This window comes from Rhodofomes roseus (genome assembly GCF_022264815.1).
Source record: "Rhodofomes roseus strain CIRM-BRFM 1785 chromosome Unknown C8Q71scaffold_1, whole genome shotgun sequence".
Lineage (NCBI taxonomy): Eukaryota > Fungi > Basidiomycota > Agaricomycetes > Polyporales > Fomitopsidaceae > Rhodofomes > Rhodofomes roseus.
Window position 1 is genome coordinate 2,433,466 of NW_025952957.1, and position 12,318 is coordinate 2,445,783.

At 54.7% G+C, this 12,318-nt stretch overlaps 5 protein-coding genes across 5 annotated transcripts; 3 read left to right on the forward strand and 2 right to left on the reverse strand.

Annotated features, from left to right (window-relative positions):
* Window positions 1-941: 941 nt before the first annotated feature.
* Window positions 942-8,137, forward strand: C8Q71DRAFT_696515 (uncharacterized protein; the record flags this gene model as incomplete). The annotated part of the gene is made up of 24 exons (XM_047919917.1): window positions 942-1,117; window positions 1,174-1,509; window positions 1,565-1,729; window positions 1,773-1,869; window positions 1,927-2,406; window positions 2,461-2,706; window positions 2,755-3,990; window positions 4,045-4,567; window positions 4,619-5,105; window positions 5,163-5,475; window positions 5,525-5,622; window positions 5,672-5,755; window positions 5,802-6,003; window positions 6,054-6,254; window positions 6,305-6,566; window positions 6,620-6,817; window positions 6,879-7,003; window positions 7,058-7,149; window positions 7,196-7,318; window positions 7,369-7,456; window positions 7,511-7,595; window positions 7,645-7,772; window positions 7,829-8,050; window positions 8,102-8,137. 24 exons carry the CDS (start codon window positions 942-944, stop codon window positions 8,135-8,137), a joined length of 6,003 nt encoding a protein of 2,000 aa, XP_047785192.1.
* Window positions 8,138-8,203: 66 nt separating this feature from the next.
* C8Q71DRAFT_732392 (yeats family protein) lies at window positions 8,204-9,243 on the reverse strand. The gene is made up of 4 exons (XM_047922259.1): window positions 9,193-9,243; window positions 8,915-9,140; window positions 8,827-8,863; window positions 8,204-8,774 (listed from the first exon to the last, which is right to left on the reverse strand). Exons 1-4 carry the CDS (start codon window positions 9,220-9,222, stop codon window positions 8,282-8,284), a joined length of 786 nt encoding a protein of 261 aa, XP_047785193.1. The 5' UTR covers window positions 9,223-9,243; the 3' UTR covers window positions 8,204-8,281.
* Window positions 9,244-9,354: 111 nt separating this feature from the next.
* Window positions 9,355-9,774, forward strand: C8Q71DRAFT_852874 (uncharacterized protein; the record flags this gene model as incomplete). Its single annotated transcript, XM_047926864.1, has 5 exons — window positions 9,355-9,379; window positions 9,435-9,472; window positions 9,523-9,574; window positions 9,632-9,699; window positions 9,754-9,774. The coding sequence occupies 5 exons, from the start codon at window positions 9,355-9,357 to the stop codon at window positions 9,772-9,774; spliced, it is 204 nt and encodes a 67-aa protein (XP_047785194.1).
* Window positions 9,775-9,928: 154 nt separating this feature from the next.
* On the forward strand, window positions 9,929-11,080 carry C8Q71DRAFT_42726 (uncharacterized protein). Its single transcript, XM_047918488.1, has 2 exons — window positions 9,929-10,322; window positions 10,391-11,080. Exons 1-2 carry the CDS (start codon window positions 10,263-10,265, stop codon window positions 10,832-10,834), a joined length of 504 nt encoding a protein of 167 aa, XP_047785195.1. The 5' UTR covers window positions 9,929-10,262; the 3' UTR covers window positions 10,835-11,080.
* Window positions 11,081-11,315: 235 nt separating this feature from the next.
* C8Q71DRAFT_698405 (ribonuclease III domain-containing protein) lies at window positions 11,316-12,318 on the reverse strand (the record flags this gene model as incomplete). Its single annotated transcript, XM_047920020.1, has 5 exons — window positions 11,316-11,787; window positions 11,894-11,980; window positions 12,035-12,078; window positions 12,129-12,219; window positions 12,278-12,318. Coding segments are annotated over 5 exons (735 nt in total), but the record flags the coding sequence as incomplete, so codon positions are not given.

Consider the following 12,318-nt stretch of genomic DNA (forward strand, 5'->3'; position numbering starts at 1 on the left):
GGAGATCGCCGCCTGTGTACGAGTTACAGAGAAGGATCCTCGAGGAGTATCTGGCTGTTTGCAATGGCATGTGGAATACCACTTGGGATGTCTTGTTAGTAGCTGATGAATATGCAGACATATTCACCTCGTTCGCAGTCGTCCAGTACCCAATCAACATCACATTCTTCAACGCGCCGCGCTTTCAATCAGAGGTATGTCGTCAGCATTGTCGACCGGCAAGCGAGTCTCATTGCCATATAGACACCAGATAGCGTGCGGTACATCGAGATCGACACCCCGCTGATGATGCTCCGCCTCTTAGTTTTCCTCTGCGATCTGTGCGTCCACTCGTCCTTTGTGTCAACAGGCTCCCAGTGGTATCTGTGCGACTTGTCCCGCGAGGCAGCTTCTGTGGCCAACCATGCACTGGATCTACTAGTGTCGGTTGAATGCAATATCCCAATGGCCCACCGCGTAGCACTTCTGACTCGCGTGGCACCTCTTGTCCTCTCAAAACCGGTCGAAGGTCCAGCTCCTCGCGGTTCCCAGGATACAATTTGCACTCGTGTGGTGCTCTTTCGACTGCAGATTGGCCCGTCTGAGGCTTGGAAGTGTTTCGATGATGCCTTGATGGAAGTATTCCGGACACTCGCTCCTTCGTCGCTAACGGACATACAACCCGTCCTCATGCAAGCCAGGACTGAACAATGGGGGGAAGAAGACGGCGGTCTCAGGGTACGTTCACTGCGCTGGACAACGACAGAGCTCATGGTAGCAATCTTCTATTCTAGGCATTTGTAAAGGCGTACCTGCACCGTGCGATAGCCTTACAATCTGCGAGTGGCCTAAGGATGATCCTGGAAGCTCTGGACACGCAAGAGAAGGCTGCATATTATCGGGTACTCCTGCAGACTGTCAAAGCGCGTCAAAATGTGCTAGAGAGTGTTCAGGACAAGGCGATGAGCGCCTCAGTGGAAGCGCAAAGCGCAAACGCGGCGTGGCGAATGCTTGTTAGGACGAATGTGGAGGCTATCATTGCGCCGCAGGTAGTTGATTGGATGGACGACGAGGGTTCGTTCTCGGATGCGCGGTACATGGCTCGCGCGCTGCAGGAAGTGGAACAGAGGTATCAAAGGTACGTCACAATCGTGCGCCTTTCATCCAGAGCGTTGTTTGAGTCTATCTTCACAGATCACTCTATAACATTACCGCCAAGGGCCGTAAGACGCTCGCACGGGAGCTGGGCAGGTTACCTTGCACACTTGTGCACAGTGAAAACCCCGAATGCCTGCTTTCGAGCAGCAAGCCGCCGCTTGATACCATCGGCCCGTTTCTGGCCGTCGCGATCCCGCTTCTAGACGGTGCGGTTGACGAAGTTACTCCCAGAGTCCGCAAGGCCGTCTTCAGCTCATTGACGCTGACATTGAGGCACCATGTCTTGGAATCTGGTGGCAAACTCGAGAGGGTCACGGAATTGATCATGCGAGGAATGAAGGACAAGGATCGTAGTGTCCGTTTGGCAGCAGGGTGAGCTAGACAGTTCTACCTGCTAAGGGCAGAAGTCTCAAGTGATTTCTCCCAGCCAGTCGTTGGTCGAGCTGGCGAGGTTGCACCAGAACCTAGGCAGCGGAGTGTTGAGGCGCACAGAGCCGCTATTCGCAACGATGTTCCGAATATTTGAGACGACGGATGACATAATCAGGGAGACTTCCATCGTCACCTTAGGGCGTCTTGGCAGGTCTGTTCAGTCGACTCTAGTTTGCCATACAGATCGTTTACGGGCCTCGTAGGATAGCAATGCCGGAAGTACTCGGTCAAGTGATATACTGCCTTATCTCGCAGCTCGGTCAACGTAGTCCTCTTGTCAAAGGCACAGCACATACTCAGGTGAGACTCACAAGACATGCTTATACGTTGTCATGCTCAAATATACCTTCACTGCAGTTGCGAGGCCTGGCAGATCTGTACAAGAAAACGCCGTATGCCCTCGTCTCTCCGTACATGACGCAAGTCGCACCATTCTTGGTCTCAAGACTGTGTACGCAACCCATGCTGCTGGCCGAGAGTTGTAGATTTCTCTCTCTCAGGCCCGATAGCTTCGTTTCCGCGACACTGCCACACACCTTACCCCAACTATTCGGCGCATGCAATGTCAAGGTGTTGGAAGCCGTTGCTAGTGAAACCAAGGAGCGCATCTCACAGTTGTTTCTAATGTACTCGCACCAAATCTTGGCGTATGCGTTCCGCTTGCAGGGGCCAGGCGCATCCAACAAGGTACTCAACTTCATCGTCACCTTACTCAAAGAGGGGACCCAGCAAGCCCTTGACTTGGACCTCTCCAGCTTAGTGGGTAGTTGCAAATTGCCCTTGCTGGCGGAGTTGATCACTGTGTTCGGGAATGAGGATCCCGATCAAGCCGATTATGTGAGTATCAACGCGGTGGAAACCTGGTTTGCGCTAATGGGGAATCCAATCCAGGCGAAGCAAGCGCTCAAGAAGGTAGAACGCGCATTGAGGCCCCAGACGACTAGCTCGAGGTCACCTCCTACGCAAAGCCTTAGTGCTTTCCTCAAGCCGCACATGTTGGGCATCATCACTGTTCTCAATGACCAGCTACAGGATGTGTACGGCAAGCGCACTCTGCAGTCGAAGAAGACAATTATTCGCAGTCTCGGGGTTTTCATCAAGGAGATGGGCTCTGCAATTGCGACTGCTGCTCCACAGGTGAGACTCATGTATGAACTCCAATCCGCGAAACTCAAATTTTGGTAGATTATGGCCACGCTGCAGACCATGCTCGTAATACCACAACTGACCGACGTGACTCTGCAGAGTTGGCGGGAGTTCTTGACCACTTTGGACGTTCAAGATCTAGGCCCGTACGTTGGGCCCACAAGTGCATCCTTCGTCACATACTGGCCGACGTTCTCTCTTACGGGCAAGGAAGACGCTAAAGCATGCCTCGACTACCTCATCTGCGACATGGGCGTGAAGCTCGGTGCCTCTCTCGATGACGTGGTCGACCTCACATCAGTCTCTCAGCTGGCTGCGGCACAGCGGACGTTAGCTACCTACCGCCAGACGTGGGTGCCACGGGACAAGCTCGAGAACATTTTGAACCGTTCTGCCAGCGAGAACCTCACAGTGTGCATGCAAGCTCTGCAAGAACTGAGGTCGTTCATGATTGTGGACGAACCGAAGTTCACGCGGTCTCTGGCATCTGGAGATGTCTTCGATCCTCTCGTTGGCCGCATTGTTGACACTCTGTTTACTGCTGCTTGTCGCGATGGAGAAGGTACCGACTCCCTGCGTACTCACGCCTTCGAGTGCATAGGGATCCTTGGGGCGGTGGATCCGGACAGGTTCGAGATCAGTACCAGCGACACGAGGATGGTAGTGTGGGAGAACTTCGTCGACGAATCCGAGTCATTCGCATTTGTCCTACATCTCATAGGAGACGTGCTCGTCGGGGCCTTCCGTTCGACGAGCGATATCAAGTATCAGAGTCACCTCGCGTATGCAATCCAAGAACTACTGCGTTTTTGCAAATTCTCTCCCGGCCTCATCGCTACCCATGGATCATCCGCTTCCATTTCCCTAAAGGTTCGCCTCCGGTGGACTAGTCTTCCCAAGCATGTGCTTGAGACGATCTCGCCGCTCCTATCGTCCCGCTTCACGCTTGACGCCGGAACACCCGGACCAGTCGAACACCCCGTATACCCGTCCATGGAGACGTACCGCGACTGGTTACAAATATGGACTAGCCACCTGTTGGCTAGGACTTCCGGTGATAGAGCGACTACGATCTTCAATGTTTTCTCCGCTGTCGTACGCAACAGAGATGTCGGGGTAGCACGACATCTCCTCCCTCATCTAGTTCTACATGTCCTCGTTTCTGGCAACGAAGACGATGTGAGCAACATCCGCAACGAGCTGCTTGTGGTCCTCGAAGATCAAGTTGACGTCGACTCCCACTCTACGTCGGACAAGAAGCTCTTGAGCGCACAGGTCGGTTTGCCGCATTCATATTTGCGACTTACGTGGCTGACGGGCTGAATACAGACCGTCTTCGTCCTCCTCGATCATATTGGCTACTGGCGTTCTGTAATCCCACACAAACTCGCCAAGTGGAGAGAAATGTCCAAAGACAAGTCAGGGGCCAAGTCAACCCGTCAAATCGCGGATACTGAGAGGGCAGTCGTCATCGTAGACTCGTTGCTGTCGAATATCGACCAAAACCTAATGGCCAAGGCAGCGTTACAATGCAAGGCATACGCCCGATCCCTGATGAACTTCGAACGGCAGATTTTGACTTTGCGAGAACGCAAAGCCAAGGAAAGCGAGATCCACGAGTATTACGAGCGCCTACACGAGATCTATGCTCATCTCGACGAGCCCGATGGTATGGAAGGCATCTCTACACTCATCTTGTCCCCGTCGCTGGAACACCAGATTCGGCAACACGAGAGTACTGGTCGTTGGACGTCCGCCCAAAGCTGCTGGGAAGTCCGTTTGCAAAGCTCGCCGGACAACCTTGAGTTTCATCTAGGCATGATACGCTGCCTCAGGAACTTAGGGCACTACGGTTGGGTGGAATTATTATTCTTATTTGTATACGTCTGACGTGTGCTTCTAGACACATTGCGTACCCACGTCAAAGGTATCCTTACCCGGAACCCTGGCTGGCAGTCGCACCTAGTCGGCTTCCATGTCGAGAGTGAACTTATGGTTGGGAACTGGGACGAAGTAGACAACCTGATTCAGCACTGCGGGTCCGACGCATCTTCTGTGCTCATTGCTTGCGTTCTACTGGCGCTACGTGCAGGCGACGTTTCAGCTGTTTCCGAAGCACTTTCAACAGCTCGTGCATCATTAGGATCCCCCATCGTGGCTGCTGGACCTCGAAGCTATCGCAGATCATACGAGGCTGTGCTTGACCTTCATCTGGTCCACGAGTTGGAGACTATTCACAGAGTTGTATCAGCATCTTTGCGCGAAGGTCGGGCGGCGGATAATCTTGGCATCCTATCGTCGGAGCTCTCTTCGCGCCTCAATTCGACGTTGCCCACGTTTCGTACCCAGGAACCAATCTTGAGCATGCGGAGGATTGCCTTTGCATTGACGTACGTCATTATCATGCATCACCTATACACATTGCTGACAGCTAACTCCATGCACAGGTCTGCCAACAGTAGAGAAATCAGAGACGTCATAGGGGAGTCATGGCTAGCAACGGCTCAGATAGCAAGGAAGGCAGGACATTGGCAAACAGCGTATAGTGCGATGCTTCAAGCGCAGCAGTACACCATTGCATCTTGTTTCTTGGAGAGCGCGAGACTAGTCAAGGCGAATGGCGAGCATCTCCGCGCCCTCCAAGAACTTGAGAATCATATGCGACTCGCTGGGATGCTGAGTGATGCGCAAAAGGGCGCTGCAAACAACGATATAATCGATCTAACCAATGACAACACCGGTCCCAATGTTGTGTCTAAAGTATGCCCTAGATTTTCGCGGTTGTCAAACGTGCTCATCTGAACAACAGGCGCAATTGCTCCGGGCGAGGTGGATGTACGAGGCCGACCGTTACGAACCGACAAATGTTCTTAACGCCTTTCAAAGCGCAGTCAAGTCCGCAGACAGGTGCGGTCGTCCTGACACTAGTCTCTCAGATGCACTCACGACTTCACAGATGGGAGAGCGCCCAATTCTATACGGGAAGGTTTTACGACGATGCATACAAGGGTTTGCGAACGGAGCGAGATAGGATAGACAGGTATGCCGTATTCGCATACCGATGGTACTGTCTAATCGGGCTTTAGGGGAATGAAGATGAGCCTTCATACGGTTCGAGCTTATATTAGAGCCATCAGATTCGGCTCGAAGTTCATTTACCAAACTGTGCCACGGCTCCTCACTCTGTGGCTTGACATGGGGGAACACTCTGAAATGTCCAAGCACAGGAACTACGAGTACATGAATGCGGAGATAGAGAAAGCGATCAAGTCAATCCCTGTCTGCAAGGTATGCATGGGCTTCCTGTTCAGGAGAACGGTCACTAACGCTCTTCACAGTGGTACACAGCATTTCCACAGATCGTCTCCCGTGTAGGCCACAACAACGACGTCGTCTACACACTGTTGTCTCAGCTTATGGCGCGGGTCATTCACGAATATCCGAAGCAGTCACTGTGGCTCTTCGTCTCCGCTGTGAAGTCTACAAAGACGCAGAGATCAAGGCGAGGGAGGGAGATACTGAATCGACTGCAGGCGAGTGTTTCAGGTAGTATGACATGATAGAACGACTGATGGTAATATATGTACAGTCCACAGATCGCAAGGGCGACCTCACAACCCTCATTGACCAGAGTCAACAGATGGTCGAGCAGCTACTCGAGTTATGCATCCGTGGCGTGCCTGAAGGCAAGAGACTTCTCAATATGCAGAAGGAATTCCCTGGCCTATATAGGCTCGCACCGTCACAATTGATCATTCCGCTGCAAGACTCCTTGACGGCCAGCGTCCCTCCCGCCTCTGTGGCTGACTCGGCTCATCAACCTTTCCCGCCTAACGCACCTACCTTCGATTGTACGTATGGTCCCCGCATGCTATGAGTCAAGTTTAATGTGTGCTGTTGACAGCGTTCCTGGACGAGGTGGAGGTCATGAAGTCTCTCGCAAGGCCGAAGAAGATTGCTCTCAAGGGAAGCGACGGACAGATCTACATGTTCCTTGGCAAGCCGAAGGATGACCTGCGGAAGGATGCGCGCCTCATGGACTTCAACATGATCATCAACAAGCTCCTGAAGGCCAACTCAGAGTCACGCCGCAGACAGCTTTGTGCGTCCAGGCTTCTTATAAATTAGCTGAGTCCTTTTTTGACCGCAGCGGCTATCTACAGACGTTCGGACCTACGGTGTCGTCACCCTTAACGAGGAGTGCGGGTTCATCCAATGGGTCCCGAACACAGCCCCGATACGGCCTATCCTCAATGGATACTACGACAGGCTAGGCGTCAAAGGCTGGGTATGACGTTCATCCCGTGCCGAAACGCGTTTCTCTGACCTGTCTTTGCTCCAGACATCCGAAATGGGCGCCGTCTTCGCGCATATCAAGAATACGAGCACCGACAAGGAGGCTGCCGCAAAATTCGAGGAGCATATCTTGACCAAGTAAGTGTGCTCGAACTCATTAGGCGAGCTTACTGACGGTCGGCAGGTTTCCCCCGATGTTCCACAATTGGTTCCTCGAGCAATTCCCCGAGCCCACGGCGTGGCTGTCTGCCAGGCTTGCGTATAGCAGGACAGCAGCGGTCATGTCCATGGTGGGATTCATCATAGGGTGGGCAAGTCATCCGCTTGGCTGGGATGGCTATGCTAACGGAGGCGTAGACTCGGCGATCGGCATTCTGAGAACATCCTCCTTGACACGACCACCGGTTCTGTGGTACACGTAGACTTCAACTGTCTCTTCGAGAAGGTCCGCCCCGCTCCTTGACAAACTTCTGCTCGACTAACTCACTGGATGGCCTAGGGCAAACAATTGGAGACCCCGGAACGTGTTCCCTTTCGGCTGACGCAGAACATCGTCGACGGCTTTGGTATCACCGGAGTGGAGGGTAAGTGGACATTTGACGCGTAAATGTGCGCATACTCACTTCCCTGGAGGCGTCTTCCGAATCGCGTGCGAGGTCACTATGCAGCTCCTCAGAGACAACAAGGATACGCTCATGAGCGTCCTGGATGCTTTCATCCACGATCCGCTCGTCGAGTGGGAGGACGAGAAGCGCAAGAAGGTACGTCATACCCTCATCCATATTGATGAGTATCCAGTATTGACCTGTATGTCAAGGAACGCGAGACGTCGAGGCGCAATAAGGCTGGTGGCGGCAGGGACGTCAATGCCACCCGCGCGAACATCGACCTCCGCAAGCTCGCGCTGGATGCGCTCAATCCCATCGCGAAGAAGCTGAATGGTATCTACACCAACAGTCGAGAACGTCCCGAGAAGGAGACGTCGACGAGCAACCTCGTTGAGATGCTGATCCGCGAAGCGAGCGACAACGCGAACTTGGTAAGAGGAGTCTGTCTCGTAGTATCAGGCGTCGCTGATCTGCATCAACAGGCAAGGATGTATCCGGGCTGGGGACCATGGCACTGAGCTTGTATCCACTTCATCATGTTTTCCTTGTTGTATTTTGACGGACGGTCATCATTGTATCCTTTGTATCCTAGGCACGTCGCTATCCCATCATCTGTATTGCTACACTATTAGTACATAGTATACACCGTTATGCATCACATATCAATCGGTCGAACCACCCCTAGCTTCGAGGAGACGTTTGAGCTTTTCGAGCTCTTTTTCCTTGCCAATGAGTCGCCCTCTCCAATTGTCGGTTTCAGCCACGACCGCTTTCCGCGCAGCCTCCAGCCGTTCGGCCTCCTCACGCTCCATCTGTTGAGTAAACTCCGGCACGCCGCCCCTTGATGCCTCCAATGAGGCCGGATTCGCAGTGTGGAAGGGCACAGGGCGCGATTTGTGCCTCGGGAGCGCTGTGGGCGGGTGTGCGGTGAGGATGTTGAGGAAGGACTGGAATGGGTCGTGGAAGACGATCTCATCGTACTGCCAGGAATGCACAGGTCCCATCTTCATGGCCACCTCGAGCGGTGGGATCTCTGGGTCATTGGAGCCGGCGGCAGTCCAGGGATGTAGTTTGAGGTGGTGGTAGACCACAACGGCCTTTTCACCGGATTCAGGGACGAAGTTGATACGAATTTGGATCTCGAACTCTCCCCATCTGTGTGTAACTCGTTAGTAGAGCAAGCAAGAACAGGGTCATCCATGCGTACCCTGTTTCTGTAACTTCGAACGGTGGCTTGTCAAAGGCTACGGAGATAGTCAGGCTGTGCGCGCCTCTGCAGGGATGTGGCCACTCACTTCGCGACGGGACCGTGTACGTGTCGTGCAGCTTGAAGGTCACCCGTTTAATGAAATAGCTGAGGTCATCCTTACCCCCTACAGTCTCGGAGTCGGCTGATGCAGGGCTGCGCACGGCGACGGTCCATCGGTGGGTGTGGTCGGGGCTGGGGACGGTCTCGCGCTCCTGCTGGGTGAGGACTACGGCGGTGTTGCCATAGATGATGGGCCTGTGTATGGTGATGCCCTAGAGGATACGGGGTCAGCAGGCAGGGAGGGCAGGGAGGCGGCGGGCGTACGCGCTGGCGGACGCGGTCGTTGGAGGCCATGGCGGTCGAGAGTGGCTTCGAGGCGAGTCGAGCCGAGCGCCGGTTTGAGACTCCGCCACCGACTTCATCCTCGCCGTCGCCCAAGTCGCCCTCCCTCGCTCCCAGTTCCATCTCTCCTCGCTCGTCGTCACAATGCTCCTCGACCCTCTCATCAACCGTGCGCTCTGCTCGCTTTATATCATTTCAGTCAGCTCATAATGCAACTCGCGCAGGGCCTAACCGCGTCGTGGAGAAGCAGCGGATGATCCAGGTAAATATAGTGCGTCGATGCAGAGTCCTGCAATGCTGAGCTTAACGCAGGCGTCGCGCGACCCCATCTACCTCAGTAACCCCGGCGCGAAAATCTACGTCCGTGAGTACATAGTCGTCTGTATCGTTCGCCGGGTGGTTCACGACAAGTGACGTGCAGGGGCATACTATGGTCTCTTTGCTTTCGGCATGCTCGGAGCAGTCTATGGTATGGTTTCGTTGATCAAGGTCAGGCAATCATACTTTGTTTTCTCCTCGAGCTCATCATCTTATTTCTTTCAGGGCAAGCCCGCGGCGGAGTAGATTGTTCCTTTGGATGCTGCATAGAGAATGTAACACTCTTGGCTGAGCTGGCAGTAGTGCTGTGAGCGAGTGGTCAGCAGTGTACAACCCAAGCCGAATGGCCCACCGGAGGGCGAAGTGCTGGTTCCTCCAGACTTGCTTTCGTCATTACCCCGCGTACAACGATACATCCGAATCCTCCCGCACCGACTTATGGTGCGGGAAAACATAACACTGAGCCGCTAGTCAACTTGAAGTCTTGAACCGCATAAGTACAGAGAATCAATGAGGATGCACGATGCATGGCATTGTTTTAGGCGATGTACAGGGAAGAGTAATAATACCATATCTCGGGCACGCTCGCGGCGATGACGGAAAGACTAAAGTTGAACGCGTCGCGCGACGCGAAGTCTCCGGCTAAGTTGCACGTGTGAAGCCGAAGAGGACTTCGTACCCGACCACCACCTCACTCTGCGTGGGCACCAGCCTGCATCCCTAGCCTACACAAAATGGCCGACCCATACGTCGACAGGAGGGAGGCGGCAAAGTCGTACAGGCCGGTCAACAATGTACGTCCGCGCGTGTATCCTGCCTTCCGAACCTACTCGTGATGTTCACACCCACTCCGCGCGTGCAGCTCATGTCCCCTGGCCTCCAACGTGCCCGCGAGCCGTTCCGCCTGCGCAACGCCATCGTGGGCACTGCGCTCCTTGCCTTCGCCGTCGGCGTGTGGGCGTACTCGATCAGCGCGGTCAGGCAGGACGTGTTCGACGACGTAGACGAGGAAGCGCGAACACTCGCAAGGGCGCGGGAGAAGAGTCTGGAGGAGCAGGAGGCGGAACGAAGGCTGGCGGATGCTGTAACGAGCGGCATAAATGCTGCGACCGCGAAAACCTCTGCGACGCCAGTCACGAATCCGATCATGAACGCGGTGTCTGTGGCGGCGGCAAGGAGGGGGATATTGCCACCAATAGCGGAACGGTACTTCCCTCGCCTCTTGGACCCATCTACGAAAACACTAGTGTGGGGAGCACCATCCGTGGACAGTGTTGGCAAATTGTCGGATCGTTCACGCCGCTGAAGTCTTCAGCCGTAGACCATCTCACTATATGACATTGGAGTATGATTGGTGATTCCCCACTCTTCCACGGCATGCTGCACAGTGTATCCATAGCATTGACATAATATTCCAAGTGAAGTGGACAGTAAAACGCAAGATTCAGCAGATTCGCGTAGCAGTTTCAGTGGAGCACAGCGAGTAACAGCGATGACAACTTGTACAGCAGGATGCACAACAAGGTGCGGACACAGACGAGACGGAACAGCGTGTGTAGTTAACAAGATAGCACACATTCATAGCAAGATGTGAATACAAGAAAACAGATCTATGTCAGAGCAGCTAGCGGGCAGCGACCGCACAGCCTCTTCACACTGGGGCGGGATGGGGCGCAGAGTCGATAAGCACCCGACGCCCTGCATCCGGCCCCAGTCTAGAGAGAAGATGCAGATCCTATCATCTGAGACCCAGGAGGCCTGCGAACAGCCGCCACCATCGCCTTTGATTAGCAAAATTCAGTACCCCACAAGCAAGTGCAAGACACGCACGAGACGATGATGCCCATGTTGCGGAGGCCCTCCTTCGCGGCCTCGTTCTTCGCGGCCTTCTTCGTGCTCCCGCGCCCGCTCCCGATGCAGCGCTGGTCGACCATCGCGCGGACGACCCAGATCGGCGTCGTGCGCGTGCCCTGGCCCGCGCTGTCGGACCACACCCACTCGATGCCCTTGCTGAGCTGCTGGAGGTGCTGGTTGAACAGCGAGAGGTGGCCCATGTTCGCCGCGTAGCGCGAGGACAGGGGCGGCGCGGCGTTGAGCGTCGGGAAGGCGGCCACCTCCGCCTCGGGCGGCAGGCAGTGCTGGACGCGCACCAGCTTGTACGCCTCGGTGACGTACGAGCGGAAGAGCGGGCAGAGCCACATCTTCGCGACTTCCAGGCCTTGGTCGAGATAGAGCCCTCCCACGAACGCCTGGGTTCTCCTCTGTCAGCGCCTGTCCGAGAAGCACAGCGATTTCATACCTCGAACAAGTCAGCTGTGCGCGGATCGTCAGTGAATCTTCTCGGGCTGCTGGACGCACGAAACACGCACCTTGGACATTCTGCGAGTGTCTCAACGTGATCGCCTGCGCAGGGTGCATTCGCAGATTCTCCGGAAGGCAGTAGTGGACAGAGCTGCGGCGCGATGAGACATCTCGCAGAACAGGAATCCCGGCGGTCTCGACTTACATTGAAGCCAACGTAGGATTACCCACTACCAGAGACCGTATTTTCTGCAACTAGCTCAGTGGAAGAACAGGGCGCAACGGCCGGGAGAACTGACGGTGGACGGCCCAACGCGAATGTAAGGGTAGATCTCCATGATGAGCTCCGTCACCACCATGCTAAGAACCGAATCCCCGAGGTGCTCAAACCTGCTCGCGCCAGTGGTCACGTTCGGCTCATGCGCGCCAGGCCAACATGAGCACTCACTTCTCGTTATCCGGACTCGGATCCCCCGGTTGATCCTCGAA